The 17,411-nt window shown below is 33.3% G+C and overlaps 2 protein-coding genes across 3 annotated transcripts; one reads left to right on the plus strand and one right to left on the minus strand.

Moving 5' to 3' along the window:
- Positions 1-274: 274 nt before the first annotated feature.
- Positions 275-11,615, plus strand: LOC120634961 (protein naked cuticle). Of its 2 annotated transcripts, none has more exons than XM_039905873.1 (5): positions 275-590; positions 4,905-5,128; positions 7,037-7,147; positions 7,238-7,710; positions 9,201-11,615. In XM_039905873.1, the coding sequence occupies exons 1-5, from the start codon at positions 476-478 to the stop codon at positions 9,574-9,576; spliced, it is 1,299 nt and encodes a 432-aa protein (XP_039761807.1). In that variant the 5' UTR covers positions 275-475; the 3' UTR covers positions 9,577-11,615. The 2 variants fall into 2 exon arrangements, with proteins under 2 accessions (XP_039761807.1, XP_039761814.1); XM_039905880.1 differs by having other exon boundaries at positions 4,908-5,128.
- On the minus strand, positions 11,605-15,804 carry LOC120634976 (metallophosphoesterase 1). Its single transcript, XM_039905884.1, has 7 exons — positions 15,547-15,804; positions 15,284-15,467; positions 14,843-14,984; positions 14,463-14,629; positions 12,947-13,032; positions 12,548-12,829; positions 11,605-11,777 (listed from the first exon to the last, which is right to left on the minus strand). The coding sequence occupies exons 1-7, from the start codon at positions 15,643-15,645 to the stop codon at positions 11,643-11,645; spliced, it is 1,095 nt and encodes a 364-aa protein (XP_039761818.1). The 5' UTR covers positions 15,646-15,804; the 3' UTR covers positions 11,605-11,642.
- Positions 15,805-17,411: the final 1,607 nt, after the last annotated feature.

The raw sequence follows: 17,411 nt of genomic DNA on the forward strand, positions 1-17,411 counted from the left end.
GACTTTATTGATTTTAGGTTTAAGGTACACATGTCGCTACAATTTCATAGCCATGCACAAGAATTCCAATTTATACTTATATTTAATTCTGGATCTTAAAGTCTTCTTCTGCAGTTCTGCACAATAAGTGTACGATCTAAATCAAAATAATGATTAAATAGAATACAACAAAAGACATATGGCAGCCCTAGTACCGGTAACGTGCGGCGTCCGCCGCCCAACCCGCGCTTGCCCCTTCTCTTCCATCCATCAGTCAGTCACTCAATAACACGCGAAGGGGACGGTTGTACGCTTACTCGCCGTGCCCGATATTCACGCGGACAACTGGGTCACGAGGTCCATACGCGTATTGCCAAAGACCACTTATTTGTTTTGTGTTGTGGATAGTTACAGTGACAGTGTTTTGAGATTCTTTGTGAATTAAGAAACTAGCGGCGCTTTTGAAGTGTACGTGATGCGTGCGTGAGCGCAGCGCATGACGTGCTACGAAACGTTGAGAGCTTCGGCACCCGCCGCGGACGCCCCCATGGCGCACCACTTCGTCAAGTGGTGGCGCAACAAGTTTAGAAATGGATATAAGAAATTCAGCAGTAAGTAGTTACCTAACTGATACCAATATCAATAGAAAACTCCCTAGAATAAAACAAATTGTAGAAGTCAGCACGACATTTGCACGCACAACTGATTCGCATTTAATAGTAGGTAAGTACCTATTGAACAGTAATGAATGACCGTTTGACGGTTGCAGGATAGCCCTGAATATTAACTAAGTTGGCATAACAAATACTATCAAACAATAAAACTAAATTTTAATAGTTTTTCTGGGCATCAATTACATTTACTGTTTCCCCAACAAAGTTAATCAATTCTAGAGAAGCCAAAACCATCTGTTGCATATTTCATTAGATCATGTTTTTTTAAACTTTCTGGTTTAATATGGTTTAAAATGTTGTTATGAATTATTTTTTATTTACTTTTTATTCTCTTTCGAAATACTACGAACTGCTTCAATAGGTATCTATTTCTATATTATAGCTACATAAATTTAAAACCCATTTTATTTAAGAATCTTATACACGGAGTGGGTTTACAAGATTTATGAACATTTAAGGTAGAGCACTACTTAGCAATCTCATTATTTTTGATCAATTTAAACCCCGAAATCTTCGATAATAAACGAAAGAGTTCGTTTGGTTAGAACGTTGGGAATCTAAAAAACGTACCTAATTGTAGTTTATTAATATAAGGTTTGCGTGAATCAAAGTAGGTACCTACATATAGTAAAAAAATGTACTGACTCGAAACGAGGACCATCAATGTTCTAGAGTATCGGCCGTAATATGAACTTATTGCAACCTGAAACTCTATTTCCGAATGAAATAATAATATCAATACCGAATCAAATTATCGGAGTCACCTTTACTTTCAAAAACATTATTAAACAAATATGTATACGGCTTAGTGAGTTAGTTTATTCCAAGCTTGGAGCTATATTCTGTAAGTTTCTAATTAATATATTTGTAACGAACAAAATAAATAATATATTATTTCTAATAGAGAGATGTCTACATTTTCAAATTATAAAGTCTTATAAAACAACTTCCGCTTTGCAGTAGACTATCCATTCGATACTACTTCAAAGTAGAAAGATTTTCCTTTGATCTTGTTCTATTTACTTACGAAATAGACGTAAGCCGAACACTTCAATTAAAAGATGATACATTTTTTTATATCGCTTTTTCACTCACGTCAACTGTAAGGCAAAGTTTGTTAATATAATTTTAAATTCAAACTGAGCCGCGTCGCCCATTTGATTAACTTCAAAGAGAAAAGTTGAAAGCATTCGCCGAAGCGGAGACAATGATACCTTTTATTTGACATCAAAGAATTCTCCGCCCCGAGCTTTAAGCTCTTCTTTAAAGTGAATAATAGTAGGTACATATAGGCTGCTACAAATTGAAGTACGTAAGCGGCGGATACAAAGATTTTTTTTGGATAATGTACAAGCTTTTGACGTATAATTTGGCGCAGCTTGCAAATTCGTCTCGCATATTTGTTTTAAAATACTTGGATACGTTGTATATAAGTGTTTTTTTTGCTAACCATGTTAGATATCCTAACCTTGTGCGTATGTTACTGAGTTAGTAAACAGTAATCAATTAATTTAGGCTCGGGCTTTAAAATAAAATTCATTGGGAAATTTGTGTAATGTCTATAATGAGTAGGTTTAAACACATTTTCACAACATGAAAATGGTTGACACTGCTGTTACAGACATTTTTACTTTTAAACCTTCTTGGGCTTTAAGTTATCAAGTGTTTCAAAGTTTTGTAAGATTAAAAAATATAAGAATATTGAACACTTTTGATATTTAGGTGTTACTTGTTCTATTTAAGTGTAGGCTATTAATTAAGATGATTAGTAAATCAACCGAGCTTCACTCAACTTTTCAAGACTTTTATATTATTTAAAAAAGTAGATACTCAATTGTACCTGAATCTAATAAAATATAATCGTCGCGACGCTATATATATATCGTAATAATAAATAAATAATTAACTAAATACGTTCGTACGGGCCGGCATCGAGAATTCGAAGAGAAAGTTGTTATATAAATGAAGCATATCGTAGAAAATAACGCTCGAGAAAGAGCTCCCAGCGAGCAGCCGAACAATAAGCTTTTTATATTGTTAGTAATATCAAATATCCAGCTTACAATGCAAGCATTGCCCAGGTCACTAATAACGATAAAAGCTTTTTGTACTTAAATTATGCAACGGTGAACAAACAAGATAAAAATGAAAACTCAAACTGAATAATAATGGTTCGTTCTTAGACGAAACATTTGGCTCGAGCAGCTCTTTTCAAGTGTGTCTCGACAAACTTTTAGAATGAGTTGGCTACCAGATCTCCTTCGTCGGGTTAGATATCATTAAAAAACAACTCGTGAAGGATAAACTTCACTTACCGTAATATCTAACCTATCGCAAAATATACCCGTTTATTAAAAAAAAAAATACAAACACGGAATAAATGTAATTTTTGAAAAACATAAGTAATTGTATATTTACTTGATTAGATAAATGGGTCCTTTAAATTGACAATCTCTGCATTATCAGGACATGTCCTCCAATTCACTAAAAGTTATGTCTACCTACCCTACGTTGCCTTAAGAAATCCATGTTGATATAATATCCCTGAATAACTTTGTAGTAATAATTTACTAGCGTTTCCTCTCGTGTTCCAAACGTCAGAGAATGTCATATTAATACCTAAATTAAACGCGCAATACTGAAATAAATGTAACAAAAAAAATATTATTTTCAAATTTTTCGGTAGATCAGGATAGAAATTTGCCAGATTCACTGTTATGGTGACTGCTCTTGGATGAGTCACCTAACTCAAAAACGTTAACTAGCCTATAATTATACTCAAACCGGTAATCACAAGAAAGATTTCTGATCAATCATACATACAAACAAACAGACGCATTAGCCTTAAAATATTAACAATTGCAAGATCAAAACATATTAACTGCTGCTCGCGATTTCAAACGCGATTGTTTCGGTTGTTTGCTCTGAAATAATTTAAAGACCACCTAGGTATCCTCTTTTTTGCAGGATGCAAAATTTCGTGGAGATCGGTTTGGAATAAATCTAATTGTGCTTAGGTTACAAGGTGTCTTTAATTATCCTGGAATAAAAAGTATTCATCCTTCTCTAGGATTCGAAACATTTTTGTATCGAATTTTATCAAGATCGGTTCAGCGGTCACACCAAAAATAAGTACGTTAAGAACGAAAAAATATACCCACTTTCAAATTAGTAAATGCAACTAAAAATTCAAGCAACCAACTGATAATAATAGTTTGTATAGTATGCATTCTACGTTTACTGAGCTTCTGTTAGAAATCTATCAGAAAATTCCAAGAACATTTTTCAAAGAAAATAAAATTAGTGGCAGATGTGAGACGGCGAACCCAGAGCTCTAAGGCATAAGGGCCCATGCCGATCTCTGGCCTTCCGAGAAATAACTCGACGCCCGCCCTGCAAGCCCCTGTGCGTCTTTACTATACCCGGCCGCACGCTTTACACAAAAATCTTTTGAATTTCGCCGATGGCATTCGATTGACTATTGACGTTGCTGGATTCATTTGGTGTAGGTACCTGTTTTTTTAGTTTAAACTATAAACGTATTTATTTAAAAGCTTTTAGCTATGTTGCATACTTAATGTCCCTTACTTAGTGCTTATATTATATATACCTAAGTCAGCCATTGTTAGAGCTACAGCAAACAAACCATCAGTGACGTTTTCGCATTTATGATAAGATTAGATTCATTGTGCTTATGTTACTCTCAGAATTGTTTCAGCACGAACTTTCTTAGAAAGTTGTGATATATAGGTATTACATATCTATCCATATTAATTGCAATAGCTCAAAAGAAAAATTGAAAGTACCACTATCTACCTATCTTAAATTCGTTTTGACCGGAATTAAGTTCGACTTTTCCCCATCTTTTTCTTTCTGAAGGGGTGACTTCATGAGCAACCAATTTATCATTCATTCAAGAGTAACTTTACTTTAGTGGATAGTTAGCATAGTTATGATAATATATCAGTATAATTAAGGATGGTCAGTTAAATCGTCCGCATTTGTTTAAAAAATTATGCAATTGATATTTTCTCGGACTAACACTAGTCTATATGTATATGTCCAGCATTCGAGCTTTTCTATTCATAATTTTGTTATTCCTATTATGCTGTACGTAGGAAAAGTTTCGTTTTGCAAGATACAAATTTCGTCGTGATTTAATAGGTTGAGCCGAATGAAATTGAGATTGTAGGATATAAATGGATATACAAGTAGCTAAATTGTATTTACAAATAAAATAATTTGTTGCAGTAGGAACCGAGGGCGAGCGAACAGACACAGAAGAATTAGTGGGGCGTGCAGCATCTCAATGTTCTGCGCCACCGGACATATTGCCGAGCGAAGCAAGAGCGCTGCTTCAACCTGCAACGCCGCCACCTATCCCGGCGAGAAAGTCTGAACCTTATTCCAAGAGGCCTTCACCCGAAAGACATGCCGATAATGTTGATGAAAAACTCCCCAGACTACGATTTGAGGTACGTTTCACATCCAATGACTCATATTATGTTCAGACGAGGGTTCAGAGTAAGGAATTTAGTAGATAAAAAGATTGATAATATTTAACGATAGCTTTTAACTCCTGTAACTACTAATAGTTTCAAATTCAAGCCAAAGTCTGGATGTCGATAGTCCGAGAATGTAAGCAACATTGCGACGATTGATTGTATTATTGGCAAAATATGCAACTTGAGCGGTAAAAATATCAATTCGGCTAATAGAAACAATAAAGATAATCGAAATGTGATAATTAGTGATCAGATTATACGCTTTTTCATATTTGCATGCATTTGCATATTTAGACAATTTCCAACGGTCATTGCATATTTTAACTAAGATTTAGTGATGATCACATTATCACTATATGTAGATATAGTTTTTACCGGTAGGTTAGTTAATGTATGAGATCTTAGATTACCGTCAGCCAAACCACTTACTACCGTATATTTGGAACAGAAACCTGATAAAATTTACAAGAATAATAAATTGTTAAATACTTGTTTTTGTATTATGGTTTGTGACTGAGTAATTGCTTAATTCAAATTATAACAACAGAAAAAGCTTGAAAAACTTTGTCCTGTCTTTCACCAATCAGATTTCATGATCGTTTATGAATACGGGTGAGTCGTTATGTTCGGAACAACAGAATGGATTCAAAAGGATTAAAATTTCGAAATTTATTTACATATCTTCAATCACAACAATACCTATCATAGTTTAAAAAGAAAGACAGATTCAGGCTCAATATGACAAGATTAACGATAGCTGTTCTGTAGTTTTTTGAGTTTCGTTAAATTCATTATACTTTATAATGCTCAAAAATATTAGCGTTATAAAGGGATTATTGTATTAAAAGCAGAGCACTAAATAAGACTCCAAAACGAATTTAATCCTCAGCTTAAATCAGTTTTTTCTACGAAATGCTAAATTGGTTAGATTCCTACTTTGTAAGACCCCAAGCTAGAAAAGTTTCACTCTAGTAGACGGGTAGATATTCGAGAATTTTCGAAAGTGGACTTGGCACCAAGGTTAGACAAATAAATTGTATTCGCACACATCTATTACGAATATACTATATTTATTGATACAAAAAGGAGTAACGAACACTGGCTAGTAGCACTGTAGTTTCCCAGAAAATGTGGAGCAGCTATCCAGTGTTATATAATAACGCATTGCATATTAAATGAATGTAACTAGTACTTATCATTCATAAGTTGAGTACGCTATCGTAGTTAGCAATTTATTGAATAATGAGATGATTCATCTATTTGTGTCGGTACTATTCTCCGGGCGAGCGGCGCCCTTTGTTTTGTTGTATCTCAGTGATCGGAAGGCGCGACTAGTTTCCTTTTAGAGCTCGAGATAAGAACGCCTGTCCTCATCGCCGGACACACGTTCGGCGCCACTGGTTATCTACGTTAGTTGGCTACGTTTGTAGTTACAAAGTCTTGTCTTTATGCTTCCCTCTAACGTTAAGATAACTTTATAAGTTAACAAGTTTGAAAAAGTTCAATTATTTACAAATGAGTACTTTACCTACTTCAAACCCATTAACGAGACAAAACATTGTATGAAATTGGGCCTAAGTGGCAGCTTTGTGGCATACCTGAAATTACGCATTGTTTTTGTGCAGCTTTTCAAGAACCACTTTAAACAATTCTTTTGGAGTAACCTTTTCGAGGTCGGCCATTCTGTAAATTTGAATCGCCGAAAGCTGTGCAAATATGCGGAAGCTATTGAGTCTCAACTAAGAGTATTTATTGTATTGCGCTCTTATTCATGGTAAAGTACCAATGGTAATCAAATTTTAAAATCAACTATGCACCTATATATTGTTGCTTATGCTAAATTAATGTAATTTAACCAATTACATAATTTTTCTGCAGGAGTTGACTTGCGACGTTGAATTACAGCATCCAGAATCATCCAAACAACAACCTTTGCAGTTTTCTTTTACGCTATATGACCTTGATGGTCATGGCAGGATGACAAAAGATGTAAGTATTAAACCTATCCTTACATAACCCTTGACAGTGAGATGTAAATTGTCGAATACTTATTCAATTGAGTGTATATTTTGTCAACAGGATATAGCCGGGATAGTTTCGACTATATATGAGTCAATAGGAAAATCGGTCACAGTTCCGCATTACGGATCCAAAACAATACAAGTTCGCTTAACGGTTGTACCGGAAGACGGTCGGCCACGTAGCACACGAGACAGGAGAGAAAGAAGAAGACGACGTCGAAGAGAGCAAGCTGCGAACGTGCATGTCACCCCGCCAGCTGAGTGTGCTGATAATAGTGAGGATGAGCATCATGACAGGCTATCAAACGATGACGATGCTTCCTCAAAGTCATCGTACTCAGGCGATCGACAGCCACCACAAAGACCACCGCCAGTCCTTAGACAAAGACAATCTCATCACCGCCACACGAGAAGGGAGCAGCGTGAAAGGAAACACACGAAAAAAAGATCCGGAAGTTTACAGAGACGCGAACTCCTTGAAATCATACAGGCTAACATGGAAAAAAATCACCTGAGCTTTCAAGCTTCAAGGTTTGTACACCACACTTTGTATTTTATGAATTTTAGTGTAGGAGAATAGAAGCAGGCATTACTTTGCGGACACATTTAATGAAAGTAAATCTCATATTTACTAGGGGGCAAATATTGGCTTAACCCCCGATATAAACCCATTATTTAGGGTATATTATGAAAATTTAGCTTAATCAGCTACTCCGCGAAAGGCAGGACAGATGCGTAGAGGGTATATTTCCTAAGATCTGTTTAGTGAGGAAAGGATTGAAGAAATTATAAGTTGCACCATACAGATTCTCCTGCCTTTCGCGGAGTATGGCAAATTAAGCTTAATTTTCAGAATATATATTGGATTTTCGCAAAGTAACGCCTGCTCTTATTTAATTATTCCAGGGCTTGTTTCTTGTCGAATGAAAGACAAGAGCAACGATGTGGACAATCATAAGAACACTTAATGTTTGTTGCAAGTACTTTCTAATCTATCGCCGTTTTTCTTCTTTTTTGTATGACTTAAATGCAAAGTTATACAAGCTGCGTCAGCTAGCAATTGCTATTCAGAAGAAGCCAAAAATTTCTCGTTATAGGTGTCAGTGATTCGAGACGAGAATCTTTTAGTGACTATGAAATGCTTCATTGCTATATTCCACGACAAGTAATAAAATCTATACGGTGTAATTTATAATTTCATTATACGCAACGCAAAACAGATCGCACTTCACAATGCGATTGCTGTGCTTACAAATAAAAATACGTATTTAATAAAATGTGTTTTTGTGTTTTTGAGTTTTCGTTCTGGAGTCACTCGATTGTAATTTTACATGTGATTTAAGGGCTGTATTTGATTTCTTTCAGTAACAACTATGGCAGTGGTTTACTCAAAAACTATTAGTGTTTCGGTATCACAGAAAGTCTCAGACAGTAAATAATGTCCAACATCTAAAGCCTGTAAAGTAATATTTTGGTTTTCACTGATAACTGATAATGAATATAGATAACAAATTCAAAGAAAAATTTAGTTATTCAAGATTTTTTTTCTTACATCTGGAGATATTTATTATATCTTGCACAATAATGACGACATTTATTATACCTTGATTATGTTTATTTTTATTATCTATATGTTCATAACTATTTATGTATGATTGAGTATATATTAGTTTATTATTTTATATCTATTTATTATATTTTTCTTGTGCAATTTTATTTATGTATTTGTATTTAGCTATTTGAATGTAGGTTTATAATAATTTTACACCACCTGTCCGCTCTCGCTCATCTTGTCCTAATCCAAAGGTTGCCTGGCAGAGATCGCTACTAAGCGATAAGGCCGCCTTTTGTATTCTACTTCTGTCTTTGTATTTCTATTGTTTTTTTTTCCTAACTTCATTGTTTTGTACAAATAAAGAGTTAAATAAAATAATAAATAATATTTTATTGCTGAAATAGATTAATAGACGGATATTTGATGTTTAAAGTAATTAATTTTTATTTATCTTTTACTTTTTCAGAAAGCCCTGTGACACAGCTGCCAATGAGGAAGAAATAATTCACAAATATCAAAAACTTAGAAATAGATCTTACACTGTTAGCGATAAACCTGCTCGTGCATTCCAAAAGTTAAAAACAGAAGCTAATAACAATGGCTATTTAGACCTAGCGAGTGGGGGTGATTCGAATTTGTGCAGGTACGATAGGTACTTACACGCAGTGATATGTTCCTCGGCTCGACATGCGCATACGGGCTACCATCATAAGCATTCACAGCCTCCAAGACACACGAGAGCATCTCATAATCCAAATCCAAGGTCACGTTCACATGACTTGCCCACAAAACACCACTCAACACATAATCAACCTAGAGTACTGCAAATCATATTTTTATAGAATTTAAGCAAGGGCAGAGTCCACATTTGACTTTGTCCTTCCGACCATTTATTTTTGTAAGCAAGACATTCTGTGAGTTTAAAGAAAAGGGGCATTGGTGTTAAGTCTCTGTAAAATGACGAAAAAATATTTTACGTGCTTATTTACTGAAGAAAACAAGAACATAATGTACATTTGAAAGAGCACCTTGATTTATAAAGCGTTTTCTGAACTTGTTAAAAGTTTTTTGTTCGTACTAGCAAAATGAGACGGTATCTAGCGTATCAGGCTTATTCTTCTTTTCCTTGAGATCATAGAACTGTTCAAACATAAATGAATAAACGGTTACCAGAAATTGATATGTTGGTTAAAAATATTAGATAAATACATCAATAATAAATGCAATTAAAACTTTGAAGCAGTCAGACCGTATCTAGAAATCTCTCTAATTAAGAAAACAAAGGGTTTCTTTTTTGTTTGGTTGACGCGAAAATGTGAACATGGTGCCAATGTTTGAAATGACCAATTTGCAAAGATATAATGCTAAAGAAAATCCAACACACCGTTTTTTTTTTTATTTCACCATTCCACAGTAATGTTTATTACTTCCAGTTTTTTTGTATTTTGTATAAAATTAACACTTGTATATTTTGTATCGGACGCTTTCAGATAAAAATTACCTGTAACTAACTGTATAGTGCCTTACTTTTGATATAAATATCTAAATGTGTTTCTTTGCATAAAGTTTTAAATATTATGGACTATTTAAATGCTCATTAGTATGTATAATGTAGCTTGTAGATATTGAAAACTCATTTTAGAGTTTTAGACTGATTTTAGGTATAAGACTTAGGTGCTCAGTCTGAGGACATGATATAAGTTAGGTATATTTAACTTTAAACAATGTACTTAACTGCTGCGTGTAATACATATGTGGCATTTTAATTTGCTAATATTGTTAATATTGGTATTCTTTTTGAGGTTACATTACCATTATCAGTATTCATTATTGTAAGTAAATTAATGAATCTCTAAAACGTTTTATCTACCTCTTATTTTACTTTATTAGCTTAAACTTTGATAAATATTTATTGTAACAGCTAAATCCTAAAATTATTTTAGTACTTTTTTTGTGATAACGAGTGATCTGGTTTCATGACAGTGTTTCACTCAACTGTGTGTACGTATTATGCTTTTCTTGTAAGATGGAACAATATCTTGCTGGGATTACGTCTGAAATATTCTATACAGACTTAAGTTTGAACGTGTTGCCCCATTCTGTAAATTTTCCACTTTTACAATAACTTCCCAACCACTCTCCTTCATACAAAACGCCTAATTTTACAGCGACCTTTGTGTAATCATAGCAAACAGGTATGACAGACAGGTCAACACTATTCAACATGTTAGAAAAATGACTGAATTTTACTCAAAAACAAAACTAAACGCCAAAGTACGTTATCCTTCTTAAAAAAAAATTGTTTTGAATTTTGTTGAATGTGTTGAAAAAAATCAAAATACTATTTGGCCTGATATTTATTTGATTTTATTATTAACAAATTCTATAAAAATACACAATATGCCTAGAGTCATAAATAATACAAACAGTTGTAAATTCGGATTAAAATATCCTAACCTTACACTCTCTATGTGATCGTATTAGAAATGAGGTACGTAGAATAACTAGTGTTACCAATGAGTTGGCAATGAGTGGGACACGTAACTCTGAGAACTGTTGGACGTTGGGGTTGGTCGTTCCCCAACAAGGTTAACCGACGTCGAAAATAATCACGACATCAAGCGATTGAAGGAAGCCGCTGGAAATAAGCATGGATTGTGGATCTCCGTCTAAAATGTTACATCCAGCATTGGATGTCAATCGCTTGAAGTGATGATGATGAATCTAACACTACATATATTTTAACTTTTAAAAGTATAAATTCTAAAAACGCCGGTGGTGCCATTGTTAATCTTATGTTTGCTATTGTTCCATTTTCAAATGTACAGTGTTGCTCGATCTTGTCGAAAATATTTATTGTCAAATATAATCCTTGAGGTTTAAAAAATGGCATTTTATTTCTTAAAAATCATCTACCAACGGTCCCCTTTCTTATAACATTTACAATAAGAATGCATATCATTATAACTGCTGATAAAATGATCGTAATTTCTGTTGGAAGACCACATTTGTTAACAGCATATTCGGTAGGCGATATGCTTACCTGGAAATAAATAATATTTCTTAGGCTTGATGAATAAACATGTCCTGTAATATAAGTGATTTCTCGAAAATGCTTGGGTACTATTCTAGGAATAACTTGCAAATAGTTAAGCCCTTCAACATTTCTAATAATAATAAGCTTCACGCACCATTTCGTCTTGACACAAACATAAATTAAAGCAATGAAATTATAGCTTTTAGTCTAATGATAGCTTTTTGTGATAAAGTGTTGTTTGAAGCTTGGGCAACGAGTGGGCAACGAGTGGTCAACTCGTCATTTACTAGGCACTACATAAAGTTTCTCCTTGATTCATATCATGAATAGAGTAAGGTTTATGTTATTATTTGTGTTTAGTACATTTCAAACCAATCTTTATTTTTATTACTTGAACAGAAGTTTTCTATCCCTAACTAGGCTTAATTGGATGCAAATTACCTCTAGAATCACTTTCGAGCAATGCGATGGCATTGGTATTACAAGTAATTCCTGTATTAACTGAAATATTCAGATTGAATGGATGACATAGTGTTTTTGTTTAAGACAGAAAAATATTGTATAATTTTCCAGCAAACTAATGGTTATATCAAAATACATTTTCTTAAAATAATACTGGACAAATTAAATGTTAAACTATATTTTTTGAATAAGCACTACACTGATAAAACCGCTGTTATATTAAATAATAGTTTGTATTATGCTATAAATGATTCACTGACAAATGTCAGCATGCTTTCTTTCAGCGGTACAATTATAAATTGAAATGTACTTACCAACATGTATTTTGGATCTGGCCTATTCCGCCATGAAAACGAAGGCACTGAATATTCTAGAAACTTCAATCCGTCCAAATCATCATAGTTGTGGTGAACCAAGCATCCATGATGCGTATGACCACCAAATACAACTCTAGGTCTGATTTTTGAAACAATATATTGAGTTGATTCCTTAGATAAAGCGTCAAGTTTTATTCTAAATAATTTGTTTCTTGCTGGAAGAGGCGGAGCATCAGGTTCTGTACAAATGGCATCTGACACTCTGTATAATGGAAAATGCTGAAAGATTTAAATATTTGATAAATAGTAATTTTCAATTATCAGGTAAGAATTTCAGATCAAACATAAATGCATGCATTTTTATTTGGATACCAGGGTATAAAATATATTATATACCTGCATAAGTATGGGTTGGCTGTAATTAAACGTTAGATTGTCATTATAACACTGATTTGTATCCTCGGAACATTTTGATAACTTTCCTAGAAGAAATAAAGAATCAATTAGCCTGTATTGATATTTTAAATTTTCGCCAGTGATTTATACCGCGTTTTTTTCGGTTTTTCAATTTCGCAGGTACAAACCATTTATTTCCCGGGTTAAAAAGTAATTAATGTTCGTCTGCCTGCGGGTTTCTTTTTATTCATCTAATTTAAGCCTTTGACTGGCAAAGTCAAAAATATCTTTATTCAAGTAGGCCCATAGATTGCAGTCATGATGCGTACATCACACGAGAAATGTGCACACCTACCGTGTGATTTCGTTCTGCCACGAGATGATGGCAATAACCATATTCGGAAACTTAAAACTAAAGCTACGAGAGTTCCAAACGCGTCCTGGCCTAAGAAGGATAACAAACTTAACCAGGTGTTCTATCACCATCTCACATTATCATTTAAAATTAGTAGAAGAGCAACCAGGTTAGAACAAAAATTCACACATAAGCTTTTTTATTGCTTAAGTTATACTATAATATGACTTTTCTATAAGCTCACACTTCACATTTAATACAATCTTTAAACTTATTAAGAGACATCTCCAAGATGTCAAATAAACTACTATTTGTATAATTGTATACAATTTCCTTTAAAGGAATTATGAATTTTATGTAACTTAGTACATTGATCTGCAAGTTTATTTTTACATCTAATTTTCAAATTATTGCAGTCACGTTTTTTCTTAAATTTAGAAATATTTTTATAAACATACATTAAATTTTCAAATATGTATGACTGTACACAGTTATTATTTAAAAATCTTTAAATTTATCTCTTAATGACTAACTCACATATCAGCAGCATAACACTATATATATAAAATTCCATAATAATAATTAAGCTTAAATAAAGCTTCCATCTAAATTTACAAAAAAAAGATTAGATCCTTACAAACTACTTGTGTTTGTTCTTGGTTAATGTGATTTTCAATAAATTCTAAAGTTACTGTTAGTATGTCAGTCCTTATGTTAGATGGATCCCATAGGATGGGTGAAAGCATATCTTTCCATACTTTTCTGTCTTGGGCAGCTTTTATCCACTCTGTCCCAGCGATGTGGATTATATCATTAGCCAATCTTTTTTTAGGTCTGCTAATATATAATACTCATACTTACTGCTATTGTTTTTACACTGTATAGTAGCCACTATATAGCGGCACTAGCCACGGCTGAAGACTCACGCCCACCAGATTAAACAAAAGACATTTTTGATCGTCAATTTTCATAACTGTCCACCCTACAATTTTTGTAAGGCTCAGTTATTATAGCTAACATGTGATAATTATTGTTAAAGCCAGCCAAAATCCTTTGGAGCAGAATGATGGATCTATGACCCTAAAACCCTGCTCTTATGGCATTTTCTGAGCCCAGCAGTGGGACTTTCATAAGCTTATTATAGAGGTAGTAAATATTAACCTGAAACTTTTTCAATCTGTCGTCTGGCTCCAGTGCACAACCTGCAAGAGTCACCCTGCAGTGCCATTGAGTTTAGAAGAATGAAATGATTTCCTTTCAATATTAAATGTTGCACAGATGGCGCCTTTAGAAGCTTTGAAAATCTAAGAGCAACATCTTGTCTTATCCTGAAACAACACAACAATACATAAATGAATTTGGAAATTATTATCATTTATTATCAATGTTATTTTTATTGGAGTATACCTAATTTTATCTATATATATTTTATTTTTTAATTCAGAAGTGATATATTACAGGTCAGCTTTTTGTGACAGGAGCTTGTCCGGGGAAGTATTACCACCATGCTTATTTCTACCACCACCAAATTATGTACCTACATGTTATGAAATCCAATGTCATGATTTCCTACAACAACAAACATCTTGATACTATCTGGTAATAAAAACAATTTGTGGAAGCGGTCCACATATTCATTAAATTGCTGTTCATCTGTCCACTCTCCTTCATCAAAGAGATCACCTGTAAAATAAATCAATATGGGTGGTATTAATAAATTTGTCTTAAGTCAAAACCATCTCACATTGGTGCATAGGACTTCAATCAAGGTTACCTGGCTTAGGAAAAAAAACAAAAAACTCTTAGCTAGTGATAATAACCCGGTTTTAATGATAATAAAAATTACTAATGCCTTAAAGAAGGATGATGGATAAAGAAAAAGCAAATACATACATAAACCAGTGCAATCAACTCATAGTCATTGCTGTGTCATATTTCTAATGTATAAAGTAATTCTAATCTATCATAAATATTGAACTTACCTAAGATGAAAACAACTTCAGGACTATGTAATTTTATTATTGCTTGAAAAGCCTGGTGCATTTGCCATTCTCGTCTCCATTTGTCTAACCAATGTCCCCTGTAGGGACCAAGTAAATGAGTATCGGCTAGAATGAAAGTTTTAAGCACATTTTCTTCACCTGCTTTTAACTGTGGCCAACCACACTGTAAACGATGAGTTTTGAAAATCATGCATTTATCTTACATTATGGACTACATTGAACATTAAGTAATTGCAATTTACCTGTAAAATTACCAGATAGTAAACAAGAAACTCACAATAAAGACCAATAAGAATTAAACCTACAACTAAGATTATTAACTTTTTTGTAACTCGTCGCATGTTTTTGCGGTCATATTCAAGCTTAAGTTACTTTTTAAGTTTTTACTATAAATACCTGTAATAACTATTTTATCGGAATTGTATAATAATTTTATCTAATCCTCATAAAAGTTATTCAAAGTTTAAAAACAAGTAGGTAGTTACAGGGTTTTATTTACTGGTCTGTGGTATTTACCATGGAGTATAGAGGTAAGGAGAGTAATCTTATATGGGAGAAAAATTGAAAAAGTGTCCAGTTGTTGCGCTAAATAACAGTTCAAAAATCCTCCACAATGGCGCTGGTGGATGCATAAGGTATGGTATGAATGTAGCAATTATAGCAATTGTAGATGAATTGAAGTATGCCGAGTTAAGACTAAAGTAGATAAAGTAGTTAATTATTGAGAATTTCAACAACTTACGTTATTATAACCAAACGTGCGTTTAGAGTGATTTTATTTCGTAAACAGTAAATAGTACGGTTATTGATATATAAACATTTAATTTTATGAAAAAGTGAGTGAATAAACTTGACTAATGTAGAAACAATTTGCGGAATAACTATGGAACTCAGAAAAGAAACTGTTATGAAAATTGGGTGCTAGCAACATGAAAATAGTTTAACTGCAAAGGTTATAGATATTTATATTGTTATGCGCGCCCATTTTTTGGCTAAGTTAGAGAATAAGCGTTACGAATTAGCAAAAATTAAAACTAAAATGAATCGAAAAAATGCCAAATTATTATCATAAAATCAATCCTTGCGATATTTTTTTTAATTTTTAATATTTAATTATACTATCATTTATTATTTTTCTTTTTTTTTTTAATTATTAACAATGCTTAAGAATAAATTAAAAAACACTATTAAAAATTTATAAAAAAGAAGTTTCTCTTTCCTTGTTTATTTTTCAAGCCTACTCTAACAATATTTATATTTGGCGCTTCTTTTAAGAGTTACCCTGATGCATATGTGGCGCCACCCTAATTTAATACATTTTGACGACACTTTTTCATATACACAGATGACTCTCCTTACCTTTATACTCCATGGTATTTACTCTTCTTTCTGTCAAAACAGAAACACCTAACGGCTGTCTGTTTTTTCTTTATTATTTATGTATGGAAAAGCAAAGGTATATCACCGTACAGCCATGTCTTCAGTGTTTAAAGGCGGCTGTTAAAGTAGCCCTAAGATAGTAACGTATTAAATCAAAGTAAGTTGGTCACAATCTACTTCTTCTTTTTATTTATGGCTTTTCGTAGTGCCAAAACAGCACAATGTACTTTGCCAGTGTCAAGTAGCTTGGGAAAGGCATCACAATCTACATCCACCTATAACTAACAGTAATGGGTTCCAATCATTTTGAGCCTTTAAGATAAAACAAAATTACTTAAACCAAAAAGATTAAACGATATCAAGTAAAATTCCACCAGTCCGAATAAAAAACCAATTTCAGAATTTACGTCAACATATATTGTTGTCGATTACGCTGACAATATACTTCTACTTTAAACTCTTCAAATAATTACTCTTTTACTAATATATTCCTTTCCCCTTTCTCTTTTAAAATCTTGCCAAATAATCCCAAACGCTCGATGTCGCTTCCCATGCCATCTTTTTCTACTATCTTCTTCCTTTTTTTCCCCCGCGTCGCTTTAGTCGCCAGCCCTTCTAAATTTCGTGGCAGCACCTTATCAAATATTAATACTCCAAATCCATGGCTGTTTTTATCGAAAGGATGATGACTAAGGTCTTTTATAATTTCTAGATTCATTTTATTAAT

This window comes from Pararge aegeria, chromosome 2, assembly GCF_905163445.1.
Source record: "Pararge aegeria chromosome 2, ilParAegt1.1, whole genome shotgun sequence".
In the NCBI taxonomy this organism is placed as follows: Eukaryota; Metazoa; Arthropoda; class Insecta; order Lepidoptera; family Nymphalidae; genus Pararge; species Pararge aegeria.

Coding starts and splice junctions, on each gene's coding strand:
- LOC120634961 (XM_039905873.1), top strand. CDS start 476: ATGACGTGCTACGAAACGTTGAGAGCTTCGGCACCCGCCGCGGACGCC. Junction 591..4,904: donor TGGATATAAGAAATTCAGCA/GTAAGTAGTTAC, acceptor AATTTGTTGCAG/TAGGAACCGAGGGCGAGCGA. Junction 7,148..7,237: donor ATGGCAGGATGACAAAAGAT/GTAAGTATTAAA, acceptor TTTTGTCAACAG/GATATAGCCGGGATAGTTTC.
- LOC120634976 (XM_039905884.1), bottom strand. CDS start 15,645: ATGCGACGAGTTACAAAAAAGTTAATAATCTTAGTTGTAGGTTTAATT. Junction 14,985..15,283: donor TGAAGTTGTTTTCATCTTAG/GTAAGTTCAATA, acceptor TTTATTTTACAG/GTGATCTCTTTGATGAAGGA. Junction 14,630..14,842: donor GACATTGGATTTCATAACAT/GTAGGTACATAA, acceptor GTGTTGTTTCAG/GATAAGACAAGATGTTGCTC.